Genomic DNA, 18,064 nt, shown 5'->3' on the forward strand with positions numbered 1-18,064 from the left:
AATTCATATACTATTTTGAACTAGCAAAATCTTACTAAAAACTCTTAGGGACTACAAGAAGTTTGTTTAGTATAGGATTGTACCTAGGGAACTTAGATGAAGGATTTTGGGCAGTCTGTTAAACCATGCAAGTTTATTAGAGTGAGTCAATGGTAATGCTTGCATTAAAATGCTCTTACCATGTGCACATGGATGGTAATGAATATGAGCAGCTAACCAGTATTTATAAATAACAGTACTGTTTATTTAACAGAACATCAGCTCAACACACTTAGTGTTAGTGCCTGCGTGCACATATTATTTTGTGATCCCTGAAGATTGTAATGTAACATTACCGAAATATAGGAAGTGTTCAAGTTTTTAATTAATATTCTAGTATAAGTTGTCTTTCTCTAAAATCTGACAACTATGTATTACCAACTTAAGTTTATCTACAAGAAGGGTGATTGTAGATAATACCTAAAATAGTAATATAATGCTATAAACATTCTTTGTTCCATTAGTAACTACAAAAATCACTACAGGTTGCATTTTTTTTTTTTTTTTTTTTTGTTGTTGTGGCAAAGAATCGCTACTCACTTTTCGCTTCTTATCCCCACCAATTTCAAAATGCTTGCATCTTTTAATAGGTAACTGCTTCCTATATTTGCATTCTGTACATTCCATTCTCAACACAATCTTCTTTGTAGTTTTTGCCTGCAATAAAAATGAATTTTTTTATTTTTATTTTAGGAAAAAGTATTATGGTATACTGAGGTAAACTATGAAATGAAATAAAAATTTTACACATATTTATTGATTATATACTAGGTGAAGTTCTGATTTTTAATATCTAATAAAATCATGCATTAAGCTGACATTTTCCTTTTGTCAATTACTCCTTACCAATAAAACATAATATATGAATTGTCAAATGGTTACAAAGTTAGTTAGAATGCAAATGATGCAAAATGTTGGCAGCATAATAAATTCATCTATTATCCTGAAATATATGCATAGTTCAGAAACAAAATTATGACCTGCTGGATTTAATTCAGCTGTTTAGTTACCAATGATATGATGTCAAAAACATCTGTACACAGCATCATGCAGTTTAGTATTTTATTGATAAGGGAACTTATAGTGAAAAGGTGATGAATTATTATTTTTTCAAAAAATAAAACCTAAATAAACCCTCTAACGTTTCATGACAAGTTGAGAGTGTATTCCAAACTAGCATATCAGCTGAAAGATGAAACAAGAATACAGCTGACAAATGCTATCTGTGCTCTTAATTCTAATTAGAATTTTCCAATCAGATTTTCTGGGTTGCAAAATTGAAAATCAAACTTTCATCAACTGGAGAAGTAACCTCCACTAAAATTCAAATACTAACAAATTAGCCAAATAAAGGCCTAGAAAATGTTCAATCAGCAAGCAGAGATCAACCCAATTCTAGCAGGGACTTATATTCAGGGGGTGCAGTGCACACCCACAGAATAGCAATATCACCAATATTATATTTTTGCAAAAGCTAATAATTGTTTCCTGGTTTTGCATTATTTGTAAAATTAAATGAAAAAATCAGGGGTTTATAATATTCACTGTTCCTGTGTGGGCCAGATGGGAAGATCAGGAGAAATCTGCATGAGCGAACATCAGAAGGACATACAAAATAAGAGAGAACATAAATCAGGATTAGCATTTCACACATTTCTTGCGAACTGTTTCACAAGAAAATTCAAAGAGACAGCAAATATGATTAAAATTCCTATGCAATAACAAAAACCAATTTAAAATAATGATTTTAAATCAAGTTTGGTCATCGTTTATTAAAAAGTTACCAATTTCAGACCGCTGACAGAGTGAGCGTGAACCACAGAACGCAACAAGAAACAGCATTGTCTCCAGCTAACACACATTAACGGTTGTATAAATCTGTTATTCGGTTGTTTAATGAACTTTTTAGATGTTCAAAATACCAACAAATGAACTAATTTTCGTAATTTCTAGTAGCTTGTACTTTAAACTTTTAGTTCTCTTCATCCCTGAAGATGTTAGTCGTCAGACTAACAAAACTTGTCGGGTGTTGTTTTTAGTACTTGTTTAGTTTGAAAAACAATTTTCTTTAATAAAAATGTGGTCACAAAACCGGAATAGCTATACTGCATTTCTTAACCACAGAAACCTTCACAGGAACAATATACTAATGTTTCATGAAAAGGACAGTTTTTGACATGTAAAACTGCATCATATTCACATTAATAGCCTGTGTGTGTGGTCACAAATATGGCCACCTTTGAGCCCTTTGAACAGATGTACAGATTGGGCAGCAGGTCAAATTCTTTGTTCCAATGGTTTAAACCACCTATGAAGGCGAGGCAGGTTGTGCACTGAGACAATAGCACCCAGAAATCAGTGGCCGTTACTGGTTACTGTGTCAAACCATTAAACCGTTGTTTATACATTTAAATTGAAATGGTTAGCAGACCAATATAGACAAGTAATTTTCTATTAACTTTTTCGTACATATTTACAATGGGGAATAGTGTTGGTTATCTACTGAATGTCCCGTTTTTTTTCTGCACAGAGATTTCACAGATTGTATGATTATAGTCAAAGGAGATTGGAACTTGTGTATAAATATGTAAAATGAGTTTTCAGCCTTCCCTTGTTTCATTCCAGAAAAATAATTTCCCAAGCAATTACTTTTTCCAGTTTGTGTGCATATTATATGGCTGTATTGAAAATTTGTATCAAAATTTAGCTGTGTCTCACTCCAGTATTTGCCAATGATAATCTAATCTCACGAAGAAGCATAAGCCCTTTGTGCTTCTCACATAAACAGTGCACGTGAAGCATAGCATTTGTTCATTTGACCTTTATGCTTTCCATATTTAAAATTATATTAATTGATAAATTATTCAAAATTATCCTACGATTGGTCCAACTGCATTGGACCAATTAAGATCAGCGCTGATGCGCTATGCACTCTTAATACTTTCACATCAATAAAAATGCATTCACACAATCAAAATTGAAGTGTACAGTCATCATTCGACTTACGTTGGGGTTCATTACATTCGGCAGTACGTAAGTCGATACATTAAATCAACAGAGTTATAGGGATTAGGGACTTAACCGTAATAAGTATACTGTCATTTTAATTTTTAAACCTCATAAAACTGTACTGTTACTGCCACTATAAAACAGGAGAATAATCACCCAAATCTTCCTCCACGATCACATCTTCATTACTTTCCCTATGTGAATGACTAGGCTGTGGATCTTCTGGTGTAACTTTTTTTTTTAATGAAAATGTCCAATTTGCTTTTGCTCTTCTTCTTCTTTTCATCACAAATTTGTTTATAGCAAAAATACAAACGCATTATGTACTTTCCTTTCTACTAATGAGTAGTGTTCAACATCGGGGTCCACGTCTTCAGCCCTTTTGAGAACATCGCTAACTGCAGAGAACATTTCTGCAAGGCCCTTCACAAAAATGTTTTTGAAGGCTATTGGATTCTCACTGTGCCGTATCACAAATGGTTTCAGTTTATATCCAGCAACATTACTACCTAACAGAATTGTAATACAGTTTTTAAAAACTTTGAAACCAAGCACAGATTTTAGCTTTTGATGGATGAATGTCCACTTGGACACCCCCCCCCCCCAAAAAAAAACAAGGTCTCATCCATATTAAATATTTGCTGTCAAATAATTTTCCTCCATAATTTTATCCAATTTCTCTACAAACTCCTTGGCAAGCTTCTCGTCGGCACTTGCAGATTCACCATACATTTTCACATTATGCAGTGCAAAACTCTGCTTGAATTTCATGAACCGCAAGAAGTGTTGAATTTGTAGTCGAAATCAGACCCCTCTTTCTCCTTCAATATGTTGAAGAAATCTAGTGCCTTAGCGGATATGGTCATGGCGGTATGGGGTATCTGCTTTTGGTTCAGGTCCTCTATCCATGATGCAAGTAGCTTTTTCATATCACCTATAAGACCGTGTCATTGCTTCGTCACTATCGTCAATTTAATGGAAGCAGATCCTTTCACAGCCTCTATGATTTTATCGTTATTTTTCAAAATGGTTGTCACTGTAGAAGGAGACCATCCAAAGTAATGTGCAATCACATTGCCAGGCTTACCAGCTTCATGTTGCTTTATAACTTGCAACTTCATTTAATCAATTGCTCGCCTCTTTTTCTGTGATTCTTCACTAGGTTTTTTGAGTGGGCATGTAGGAGGCCATGTTGCACATAATATCGTGAAATGTTTAAAGATAAACACACAAATCACCCATTTCTCAAACACAAAATCAACAGAGGAACTGTTGAAAACAAATGCCCATTGCTCCTGCATATGATGCATTGTTGCAAAATAGAAAATGTTATTTATTCCCTTATTGGATTAGGACATATCTTCGAATGGACGCAAGTCGAGGGATGACTGTATATTGTAGTGAGAATTGCATAAGACACAAGACAGTACACCCAACGACAGCTAATTCTTGTCTGTAGGGCTACATTACCAACTATCTCCAGTATATTTAATTTTACTTCCAATAGAAAACACTAATTTGGTGGAAGACTGCTGATCCGAAGATACTAATAACGTACTTTTCATGTAATGCCATCATAGAATCCTGTATATCCTCTGAGAAGACATATCAGAAATTGGAAGAGGATTCAATGATTGCAATTGAGAGCATTAACACTAGGTCCTGTCTGTATATTCAGATGTCAGGCAACAGAAAAAAACTTTTATTTTTACAGATTAGAAATAAGTTTTTTCATTCTTTTCTTGGTGTAATGTTTGTCAATTGAGTGTGTGACCTAAGTCAGTAAGGTTATTTCAAATAAAATAATAAAAAAAAAACTGCAAACAAATGTAATGTTATAAATATTTCAAGGCAATTTGGGATTTAGACGACCAAATTGTATTCTTACTGGTTAAACCAAAATAAAAAATCATGGTACAACATGACAATTTCATTCCGGCTGGGGCATCGCACGGTTAAACAAGACCCCTGTTGTTTTCGCCAGGGAACCAGGGTGAACAGCAAAAAAGTCAGCTACTGGAACAAATATGAAAACAAACCCCAACGCAACATCACCAGAGTTAAAGATCGGTATTATCAACATAAGAAGCCTGAATGATAAAGAAATGGAGCTAGCTGAGGAATTAGATAAGTACCAGATCGACATAATAGGGGTGACTAAAACAAAACAGACAAAAACTGGCGAGATCTTTCTGAGCAATAAATACAAAATGTTATATTCAAGCAATGACAATCAAGGAAAAGAAGGAGTAGCCAAAGTATTCAACACAAAATAAGAGGATAATTTTCTTGAATGGCAGTCAGTCTCAAGTAGAGTAATGTGGGCAAATATGAGAATGGGGAACTGGACAATGAGACTTATTTGTGCCTATAGTCCCACACAAGGTTCTACTAAGGTAGAAGTGGAGGAATTTTTTGAGGCTTTAGCAACTGACACAATGAAAAAGGAAAAGTTGGTCCTTGTTGGGGATCTAAATAGCAGAGTAGGAAATGATTGTGAGACATACAAAAATATTTTGGGAAAATTTGGAGAAAAGAGCAAAGCTAATAATAATGGCAAATATCTGTTGGATTTCTACTCAGAACATGGACTGATTATTACTAACAGCATGTTCCAACAAAAAATGTGCACAAATTCACATGGAGAGAAGAGGCAAAGAATAAGAAAAGTCTCATTGACTATGTTATTGTTGATAGTGATGTTTTCTCCCTGGTGCACGACACCAGAGTGTACAGAGGATTTGAAATTGGAAGTGATCACTATTTAGTCTTGAGCAGGATAAAATTGAATTTCATACTGAAAAGAATAACATGTAAGAAAGTTTTAAAGCAAATAAAATTTGAGCAGCTCTCAGATGTGAACTGTAGACTAAAATACACAAAGATTATTGAAGAAAAAATGAAAGAGTTTGAGAACAGGAATCAAACTTTGGAGATTCAGTAGAAAACATTGATTGATTCTGCCAGAGAGCCATGTGGTGAGGTTGTCAGCAAGGATAAAAAAAAATCAGAACTCCCTGGTGGACACAGGAAGTTAAAGAGGCAGTGAAGGAAAAGAAGAAAGCATATCAAAAGTTCCTGGCAAATAAGTCAGCTTTTACTCTTACAGAATACAGAGACAAATGTAAGAAAGCTAAACAGTGTGTAAAACTAGCTAAACAAAAGTCATGGGAAGACTTTGGCAAGAACATAGAAAATAAATATCAAGAAGGTGGTAAGATATTCTGGAGGTTGTTGAAGAAGCTTAGGAATGGAGGAAAGAGTGCTGTAAAAGGAGTTAGAGATTAAAGGTGAAATAAAAACTGAAGAAAAAGATATCCTTGAAGAATGGAGTAATTCTTTGAAAGCCTGTTAAATGAAACAAGCAGTGATGATAGCACAGTGGTAAAAACACTGACCAGGCATGCAGTCAGGAATACATATCCATACTTGAAGTAGAAAAAGCCATCAAAGGCTTGAAATGTGGAAAGCAGCAGGAGTAGATGATATTCGACCAGAAATGCTGAAGTATGGTGGTATAAAAGTCTTACAACCACTGTAAGTTCTTGCATAGTTCAGAAAGTCTGGACAGAGGGACGAATTCCCGATGATTGGAGTAGAGTTCTCATAGTACCCATATATAAAAAGGGAAATAAAACTGAATGTGAGAATTACAGAGGTATTTCCCTACTAAGTGTTCCTGAGAAGATCTATGCAAGTATACTTGAGAAACGATTGAGAAGAATAGTGGAAGAAAAGCTGAGTGAAGAACAAGCTGGATTGAGGCCAAATAGAGGCTGTCAGGATCAGATCTTCACTTTACGACAAATAGTCGAGAAAGCATGGGAATAAAACAACGATCAGTATTTAAGTTTTGTCGATTTGGAAAAGGCATATGACAAGGTGTCAAGAGAGAAGCTATTCAATACGCTGCAGTTATATGGTGTCAATGGGGAATTACATCAAGCAATACTTAGTCTTTATTTGAATTGTAAGTCAGCAGTTAGAATTGAAGGAAGTACAGGAAGATGGATTAATGTTAAATCTGGTGTCAGACAACGATGTACATTATCCCCTCTGTTATTCGTTATCTATATGGATCACATTATGAAGGAATGTGGTATTAAACATGACATCAAAATTGGGGATGTTAATGTGAGCTCTTTGCTTTATGCAGATGATGTTATACTTCTAAATAAATCCACTACAAGTCTGCAAGATTCTCTGACTAAATTGAATAGCTGTTGTAATAGATATGGTATGAAGGTCAGCAATAAAAAGACAAAGACAATGAAAATAAGCAGAATCATTGAAAATGTCAACTGTGTTGTGAATGGAGAACCTGTGGAACAAGTAAAACATTTCAGCTACTTAGACACGATTTTTAGTGAAGATGGTAAATTCGATATAGAAATAGACAACAGAATCAGCAAAGCTGGTATGGTGGGAAATCAATTGAATAAATTCATATGGAAAGAGAGAAATTAGTCGGAACACTAAATTAGCTGTATACAAGACAGCGTTCAAACCAGTTTTAACTTATGGAGAGATGGGTCAGAAGTAAAACACTTGACCAAAGACTAGAGACCGCAGATATGAGCCCCAAGAAAGATTAGAAGTGTAAACAGATGGCATCAATGGCAATATCATATTAAAAACGAGGATATTAAGAAAGAACTTGATATTGTCAACATCCAGGAATGCGTTAGCAGAGCTAATCTCGGGTGATATGGTCACTTAAACAGAATGGGCGAAGTAAGATTAGCTTTCTTTGCCCATTTCGGTCGTTTTGCTGCCAACCTGGAAGAGAATAGAAAGATTATTCTCTTCCAGGTTGGCAGCAAAGCGACCCCAGAGGAAGACCAAGATATAGGTCGATTGATACAGTACAAAGTGCCTTAGACGATAGAAATATAAGATGTGATAATGTTGGAGTCTTGACAAGTAACAGACTGATTTGGAGGAAAATTGTAAATAGGAAGTTAGTAATGATGTGATTTTTTTTCATGTAGTACTATCATATCCTGTACACCCCTTGAGGGTACATGGTAGGAATTTGATGATGATGATGATGATATATATATATATATAAAAAATATTAAAAATTCTATTTATTTCATTCTACTAAGCTATGGAAAAAAGAGTAATATAATTATTTGTGGGATAAGCACTTCTATAGATGCATTATTTATGCCATCATTAGATAAATAATCTTTCACATCATTCCCTAGTTATTTGCAATGTTATGAATATATAATGAGCGTGACCTTCCTGATAGTAGTTAGGTGTCATGTAATATTAAAATTGGCATATATAGGCAGTATAGTAATACCCTGCCTTACAATGTCCTTTAATTACGACCAGTGTCCATTTATATGAAACTGCATTCACTCGTATGTTGCTTTTAGCGACACGACACTCCCATGAATCAAAAATTATATATATATATATAATTTTTGGATAACTGTAGTATTAACTAGCGTAGAACTTTTTACTTCACTACTTATCTTTTGTCTATAACCATTATTGTTACAGTAAGTTTAGCCTGCAGGCTATTGGAATGCTGGATACAGGATTCTCACTAAATTTAATCATTTTAACCTTAGTATACAATATAATAGGTTTAGGAGTCTTCTTTTCTTCAGAAGCAGCATTACCCTTATTTTAAATTTTTTCTGCCATTAATAAACAACAATAAAACAAAGTGGTAGTTATGAAAGTTTATAATTCACTGCAAAACAAAACAAATGCAATTAACAGTGACATAAATAGTTCATAATAACTGTATCAGTTGATTTATGAGAGCATCATGCCACTAAAAGTAACATATGAGTGAATGCAGTATCATATAAATGAGCACTGGTCACCATAAAACAGGGTATTACTGTACTTATCTTTCCCTCTTTATTGTCTTTTAAATAATAGATGTACACGATATAATAGGAAAAGATATAATAGGGATATAATATAAAAGAGAAAGATATAACAGATATATCTTTCCCCTCTTTGTCTTTTAGATAAAAGATGCGCGTGTGATTGATGACAGTAGCTTCGTTTAGACTTAAATAAGCCTCTGAAATGTTCCAGATTCCCACATGTAAATCAAGGCTTAATCCTACATCAAGTCTGGTCTACTTTTATCAAAAATCTAACAACTTTACACCTGGTATATGATACATGCCACAGAACATAACAGCAACAACTGGCATCGTTCCAGTGAACAATACAACAGTTCTTTCTGGTCACTTTGTATGTACCAAATGAAATTCTGATAACATCTGCTATGCATAATGAATTTTTTCCCATTGGAAAGATAAACTATTTTTAGGATCTGCAGTTTTTATCAAAAATTTAACAACTATAGACCTGGTATATGCCACAAAACGTAACAGCAACAACTAGCATTGTTCCAGTGAACAATACAACAGTTCTTTCTGGTCACTTTGTATGTACCAAATGAAATTCTGATAACATCTGCTATGCATAATGAATTTTTTCCCATTGGAAAGATGAACTAATTTTAGAATCTGCAGCTTTAATCCAAAATCTAACTATAGACCTGGTATATGACAGAGAACGTAACAGCAACAACTAGCATTGTTCCAGTGAATAATAAAACAGTTCTTTCTGGTCACTTTGTATGTACCAAATGAAATTCTGATAACATCTGCTATGCATAATGAATTTTTTCCCATTGGAAAGATAAACTATTTTTAGAATCTGCAGCTGTTTTCAGAAAGCAGCATAATTTGGTTCCATTAAACTTCCCAAAATTGTGACACTAATACCTTGAGATCCCAGTTTACAAGTTAGGCCACCATCGAGTGCCCCACATAGTCCTTTGCCAGTGCTATTTTTACTCCATTAAACCTTAAACATGAGTTTAAGGTCACCATATGGGAAAATGAAAGGTTATCTAGAAACATATCTAGAATAATAAGAAAAAACCTGGTTTAAACCAAGACCTGAGAATATTGACAATCAAAAATACACTGAATGAAATATTTGACAAGAAACTAGTAATAATGTAAACTTACTGGTATAGTACACTATAGTATCGATTTAATAGACTGATGGGGGGGAACCATAAAAACCGCAGTCTGATAGTTTGTAAAAGCATAATTCTTTATATGCAAAATTCATACTACACATAGTAGTACAAACACATATTACATGCCATTTATTGCAGAATAGTTACTTCATCTGCTTCTTCGCCACCACACGATTGGTACTCCAGATTTCAATTAACCAGTTAATTCCAATTTTTATTTTCATCAACTATTTTCTTTTTTTTTATTCATCATGGAATAATTTTTAAAAACTTGTGATACAGCCCAAGCTAATGACATTTACATATGCATACAAATTCACTATACAACTCAAGTGGCAGCTGTACATTGACATATTGACATATACTAAGTATTTAAGTTTTGTCGATTTGGAAAAGGCATATGACAAGGTGCCAAGAGAGAAGCTATTCAATACGCTGCAGTTATATGGTGTCAATGGGGCATTATATCAAGCAATACTTAGTCTTTATTTGAGTTGTGAGTCAGCAGTTAGAATTGAAGGAAGTACAGGAAGATGGTTTAATGTTAAATCTGGTGTGAGACAAGGATGTACATTATCCCCTCTGTTATTCATTATCTATATGGATCACATTATGAAGGAATGTGGTATTAAACCTGATATCAAAATTGGAGATGTTAATGTCAGCTCTTTGCTTTATGCGGATGATGTTATACTTCTAAATAAATCCGCTACAAGTCTGCAAGATTCTTTGACTAAATTGAATAGCTGTTGTAATAGATATGGTATGAAGGTCAGCAATAAAAAGACAAAGACAATGAAAATAGGCAGAATCATTGAAAATGTCAACTGTGTTGTGAATGGAGAACCTGTGGAACAAGTAAAACATTTCAGCTACTTAGGCACAATTTTTTCTGAAGATGGTAAACTAAATATAGAAATAGACAACAGAATCAGCAAAGCTGGTATCGTGGGAAGTCAATTGAATAAATTCATATGGAATAAGAAAGAAATTAGTCGGAACACTAAATTAGCTGTATACAAGACTGTGTTCAAACCAATTTTAACTTATGGATCTGAGAGCTGGGTCAGAAGTAAAACACTTGACCAAAGACTAGAGACCGCAGATATGAGAGTCCTGAGAAAGATTAGAGGCGTGAACAGATGGCATCAATGGCAATATCATATTAAAAATGAGGATATTAGGAAAGAACTTGACATTGTCAGCATCCAGGAATGCGTTAGCAGAGCTAATCTCAGATGGTATGGTCACTTAAATAGAATGGGAGAGGAAAGATTAGCAAAACAAGTGTTCTCTGCCAGGTTGGCAGGAAAACGACCCAGAGGAAGACCAAGATATAGGTGGATTGATACGGTACGAAGTGCCTTAGACGATAGAAATATAAGATCTGATAATGTTGGAGTCTTGACAAGTAACAGACTGATATGGAGGAAAATTGTAGATAGGAAGTTAGTAATTATGTAATTTTTTCATGTAGTACTGTCATATCCTGTACACCCCTTGAGGGTACATGGCAGGAATTTGATGATGATGATGATGACAAAGGAGAAAATACAGAAGTAGTCCCAACTGGCAAGCTACTTCCAGTTTGAGTTCTCTCAGTATTTTTAAGCCAAAAATTGCTACACCTTAACTAATTATACAACATACGGAATATTTGATACAAATATTCTTTACATATAACTTTCCGGAGAACAATGCCTGAAAACACCAAACAGAAATTTCACCTGTTAAATCGAGGATATACAGTTCTATCATATTCTGTAAACCCTTAAGAAAACTACCAGGAAATTAATATGTATTTTTGTTAATGACTATCTCCTGCAATTAAGTCTAGTGACAATGAATTAAATTTAAAAGACAATGTTATACAAAAATGAAAAAATGAACGAGTTTGAGAACAGGAATCAAACCTTGGAGATTCAGTGGCAAACTCTGAAGAAAACATTGATTGATTCTGCCAGAGAGGCATGTGGTGAGGTTGTCTTTAAAGATAAAAAAATTAGAACTCCCTGGTAGACACAGGAAGTTAAAGAGGCAGTGAAGGAAAAGAAGAAAGCATATCAAAAGTTTCTGTCAAATAAGTCAGCTTGTGCTCTTAGAGAACACAGAGACAAATGCTAAACACTGTGTAAAACTAGCTAAGTCATGGGAGGACTTTGGCAAGAATATAGAAAATAAATATCAAGAAGGTGGCAAAATATTATGGAGGTTGTTGAAGAAGCTTAGGAATGGAGGAAAGAGTGCTGTAAAAGGAGTTAGAGATGATAAAGGTGGCATGAAAACGGTAGAAAAAGATATCCTTGAAGTATGGAGCAATTACTTTGAAAAACTGCTAAATGAAACAAGCAGTGATGACAGCACAGTGGTAAAAAACACTGGCCAGGCATGCAGTCAGGAATGCATATCCATACTTGAAATAGAAAAAGCCATCAAAGGCTTGAAATGTTGTAAGGCAGCAGGAGTAGATGATATTCGACCAGAAATGCTGAAGTATGGTGGTATAAAAGTCTTACAGTGGCTGCACTGCATTGTTCAGAAAGCCTGGACAGAGGGACGAATTCCCGATGATTGGAGTAGAGCTCTCATAGTACCCATATATAAAAAGGGAAATAAAACTGAATGTGAGAATTAAAGAGGTATTTCCCTACTGAGTGTTCCTGGCAAGATCTATGCAAGTATACTTGAGAAACGGTTGAGAAGAATTGTGGAAGAAAAGCTTGGTGAAGAACAAGCTGGATTCAGGCCAAATAGAGGCTGTCAGGATCAGATTTTCACTTTACGACAAACAGTCGATAAAGCATGGAAATAAAACAATGATCAGTATTTAAGTTTTGTCGATTTGGAAAAGGCATATGACAAGGTGTCAAGAGAGAAGCTATTCAATACGCTGCAGTTATATGGTGTCGATGGGGCATTATATCAAGCAATGCTTAGTCTTTATTTGAATTGTAAGTCAGCAGTTAGAATTGAAGGAAGTACAAGAAGATGGTTTAATGTTAAATTTGGTGTCATACAAGGATGCCAAGCAATGCTTAGTCTTTATTTGAATTGTAAGTCAGCAGTTAGAATTGAAGGAAGTACAAGAAGATGGTTTAATGTTAAATTTGGTGTCATACAAGGATGTACATTATCCCCTCTGTTATTCGTTATCTATATGGATCACATTATGAAGGAAAGTGGTATTAAACATGATATCAAAATTGGAGATGTTAATGTCAGCTCTTTGCTTTATGCGGATGATGTTATACTTCTAAATAAATCCACTACAAGTCTGCAAGATTCTCTGACTAAATTGAATAGCTGTTGTAATAGATATGGTATGAAGGTCAGCAGTAAAAAGACAAAGACAATGAAAATAAGCAGAATCATTGAAAATGTCAACTGTGTTGTGAATGGAGAACCTGTGGAACAAGTAAAACATTTCAGCTACTTAGGCACGATTTTTACTGAAGATGGTAAATTAAATATAGAAATAGACAACAGAATCAGCAAAGCTGGTATGGTAGGAAGCCAATTGAATAAATTCATATGGAATAAGAGAGAAATTAGTCGGAACACTAAATCGGAAAACTGTATACAAGACAGTGTTCAAACCAGTTTTAACTTATGGATCTGAGAGCTGGGTCAGAAGTAAAACACTTGACCAAAGACTAGAGACCACAGATATGAGAGTCCTGAGAAAGATTATAGGTGTGAACAGATGGCATCAATGGCAATATCATATTAAAAACGAGGATATTAGGAAAGAACTTGACATTGTCAGCATCCAGGAATGCATTAGCAGAGCTAATCTCAGGTGGTATGGTCACTTAAATAGAATTGGCGAGGAAAGATTAGCAAAACAAGTGTTCTCTGCCAGGTTGGCAGCAAAACAACCCAGAGGAAGACCAAGATATAGGTGGATTGATATGGTACAAAGTGCCTTAGATGATAGAAATATAAGATCTGATAATGTTGGAGTCTTGACAAGTAACAGGCTGATTTGGAGGAAAATTGTAGATAGGAAGTTAGTAATGATGTAATTTTTTTTCATGTAGTACCATCATATCCTGTACACCCCTTGAGGGTACATGGCAGGAATTTGATGATGATGATGATGTTATACAAAATCTTCTATTTCTAACACGTTACCAATATGCTATAAACAGTAACTTTAACTTGAAGCATTACAAAGGCAGCTTATCTACTAATTTTTCATTTGCTGTTTTTTTAAATAACCATAATTTTTTATAAAGCCAAGACTGTTGTTCTTACTATTACTCATTTCTCAGAGCTGCAAGTTCCAGGTGGTGGCAATCCAAATAAATATTAATGATAACAGAAATCAATAAAAAGCACTTAGTGAAAAAAAAAAAAAAAACTCTGCAAAAGACCTTTGAATATTTGTATCAATAAGCAACAGCACTGCATATTCCAAGACTATATGAACATCAGTACCACAAAACAATCATTGCAACTGCAATGCACAATTATTTAGGTAAAAATATTTATATTGAAAATATATAGTTACCTTCTTTCTAAATATAGGCTTTGTCTGTCCTCCATATCCTTGCTGTTTCCTATCATATCTCCTTTTGCCTGAAATGGAAAAATGTGAGAAAAATACATTAAAAATAAATGCATGCTAAAACATTTCTAGGTATCAGTGGAAAATATCTTGTTTTTTTTTAAAAAAAATATTAACGAAATGTAATTTGCTTTGATAATAACTGCTGTATCTATCCCTTTCAAGAACATTCTCACAATAACAAGCAGTACCCACTTTCACACCAGATCAATTGTCATCTACATTTGGGGGAAAGACTAAAACGATTCATCTGTAAACAGTACATTAGCCCATTGATTTCTTGTCCAATTTTTATGGATAGAACATCACTGAAAACGTGCTCAACGATGAACTGTGAATAAAGGAATGCAAGCTACATGCCTTTGGGTATAGGCCTACTTGTTGCAGATGTTTTGCCACAGTTTGTCGGGATATCCACGTATCTGTGTTTGATTTGGAGATGATTTGCAAGCTGACCTGTTGTAGTATGTCAACTATGTTTTGCTGTCATAACCAAAAATCTGTCTTCATGCTCCATGGTAGAGCAAAGGTCAACTTCTTAGCAAACATCTGTAACAAATTTAATTGGTTTGAAATGCTGCCCAGGGCCTGGATACAATCCTATGTGAGATTCTAAACTCTCTGGCAATATCAGTAATTCTACAGCCTTCTTCAAAGTTTTCCAATAATTCTTTCCCCGCATGAAATCAAGATGATGTCTTTAAGACATTACAAAACATCCAAGTTTCAACTTTATTCCTTCATGAAAAGAACTTCTTTCAAACACAATTCATTTAGTGCAGCCCTATGCCTTTTATCCTATTCAGTGCTACGTGACCCCTATGTACACAAATTCAATAATTTAAATGTGTACCCACTTTCTAGTCAAAATCATTGTTATACATATTCTCTTGAGTTGATTCATCTCGATTTGCAGTTGTGATTTTAAGAAATAGTGTTCATCCTTAATTTTTGGACACCAGTATATAAAAGGATAATTGAACGGTTAATTCTTGTATCATTACTGCAGATTTAACAACTGGAGACATGAATACTAGTTCTGCTGAGCAATGGCTGGAAATATCTGAAGAATAGACCTAATTCAGAAACTGACCATTCGTAACATAATAGCTAGAGAGTTCATAGAGAGGAATCAATCAGCATCATGAATTTTGAAAGTGCACCATCAAAAACACAATAGTATTCCAAGATCGGATGTATTTGTGCAGTCAGCAGATAAAAAAAAAAAAAAAGCAATGTTTTGAACAAAAAAGAATGCTAAGATTTTTGGAAAAGTGAAGATGAGGGGAAAATTATTTGGTTATGTTAGGAAATGTAAGAAACAAGATCTAATCTTCACCATTAGGCTAAACATTATCCAACTTAAGAAGAGTACCAAGTTTTTTTTTGCAAGAAAAAAAAAAAAAAAAACTGAGGCATTCAAGGTGACTAGGTTGTTATCACTCCCATGAAAGGATGATATGGGAGTGTTTCTGGAACTAATGACACTGAACAAAATTTTACAAGTCACACCCCCACCAGATTAATTTAGTCATTTCTGATAGATTGAGGTGCTGAATATGAATATGACAATGAAAATGCAAAATTGGAGATCTCTCACAAAAGTTTGTGAGAGATCCCCAATGATTGTGTCCCAATTTATGATTATTAGGCTTTCAACTATCCTTACATGTGAAACTCTACTTGTCTTTGTCCAAATCTTATATATACAAGATATCACCCAAATACAAATATTCAAGCTTTTTCTCCCTTTAGTGTCCCTAAATATTTATTTTATACTGTGCCTTTCAGGACATTTAGTTTAAGATATAAAATTCAAAAACAAGGAGCAATTACCAAAATATGTCTCAGTGTGAAACTAATATGCAGTCGTGACCTTTATCTCATACCTTAATCCCACCCACCCCCTGCGTGATTAGGTTCGTATGTTGTTACAAGTGGTGCATTGATCGGCAATCTCAGACAACCGTATTTTCGATGAACAAAAGTTTATTGAACTCTTAAACATGGTACAATTCATTCTTTATCAAATAAAACTCAATTCAATACTAAGAATATATAATTCAAATTTTCACTAGCTAAACACAATTATTAGGTTAAGATCCTACATGAGAATTGTGATCATATCGCCATAACAGATTCTATACATATAAGCATGTATAATTCTAGAACTAGTTGATTCTTTGTCTAACCCCTTACTGGTTTGATCACGCTATAATTCTGTATTTTCTAGGACATATATATAATCAGTTACTCTAATTTTCTCACTAAGACAATATGGATTAAATTTATCCTTTCGCTGAGCTGATACACACTTTTGACCTTTAAAACTCTCTTAATTAAAATACAATGTACATGCATAAATCTCTAGGCACATGAATTATGTATTAATTAATAATAACAAGCTCATTTTTATTCTAGTTTGACATGTACTAAAGTCCTAGTATAATCCTCATTAATCCTTTCAACTGTTCAGTAATTGAACAATGGTTACATATGATTTGAATTGACACGAGATTTAACAGTGCCTTTTGACTTGGGTCTTCTACACTAGTCTCTACCTTTTTCTGATATTTTACCTTCCTAGGACGAACTCTTCTATAACTTATCACTCCTAAATTCTTTTGGCACTAAGATGGGATTTCACAATCTTTACCTTACATTCTTCAATCAAGGACATACAAAGATCATCTATTCTATGGCTGTGAAATTCACCACGTGGGCACCGACTCCTTTATAGGATTTTCTTTCTCTCGTTACGATCACTGGACGATGAACCACACTGACATTATCTTCTCTCCTTTTAACTAAACGGAATCCCTCATTTCTTACAATAGGAACATGGAATCGAAATCCCGCACACTTTATTTCCTTACTGTGTCGGACGGAGAAAACTCCTAACCCGTCACTCAGGAAAACCGCATGAGACCTATACGAAGACTCGTGAAGAAAAACTCTGAGGAAAAAAGCCTCGTAGGGGGTTCCTAACCCTTTTATACAATGACCCATACCGGTAGCTTCTTCAATTTCTTTTCTTCCCCCATTACTGGAGTCGATTTCACTGACCAATTAGAGTGCCGTTTTTCTGCCAAAACATCATGCGGTCCGTGTGCACGCAACTGACACATGACGAAGTCTCAATTTGGGAATTATGACCTTGAGCTTTGGTTCTTGTTTAAGCTAACCTCTATATCATCTATACTAAATTAATCCCCTATCCAAAATTTTCTAAGAATTAACTCGAATCTTTAATCTCTTATTTCAAGTGTGAAAACTAGCCTCTCACATACAAAATCCTCTGACTAATCTTCTTTGCTTTACTTAACCTTATTTTATCATATCACAACTGTAATAAAATTCCCTTCCTTTTTTTTTTTTTTTTTTTTTTTAGTTCAACAAACAATTTCAGCTATATT

General features: G+C 34.4%; 1 protein-coding gene across 1 annotated transcript in view; it reads right to left on the minus strand.

The window, feature by feature from the left end:
- The window catches only part of RpL36A (ribosomal protein L36A), a 73,383-nt gene that overhangs the window by 23,424 nt on the left and 31,895 nt on the right, over nucleotides 1-18,064 (minus strand). The window contains exons 3-4 of the mRNA XM_090406043.1: nucleotides 14,592-14,659; nucleotides 580-696 (exon numbers count right to left, since the gene is read on the minus strand). Coding sequence (XP_090262169.1) covers nucleotides 580-696; nucleotides 14,592-14,659 — 185 coding nt within the window. The remainder of the gene's footprint in view (nucleotides 1-579; nucleotides 697-14,591; nucleotides 14,660-18,064) is intronic.

Source organism: Typopeltis vanoorti, chromosome 16 (genome assembly GCF_054136105.1).
Source record: "Typopeltis vanoorti isolate ZY-2024b chromosome 16, IOZ_Tvanoo_1.0, whole genome shotgun sequence".
Lineage (NCBI taxonomy): Eukaryota > Metazoa > Arthropoda > Arachnida > Uropygi > Thelyphonidae > Typopeltis > Typopeltis vanoorti.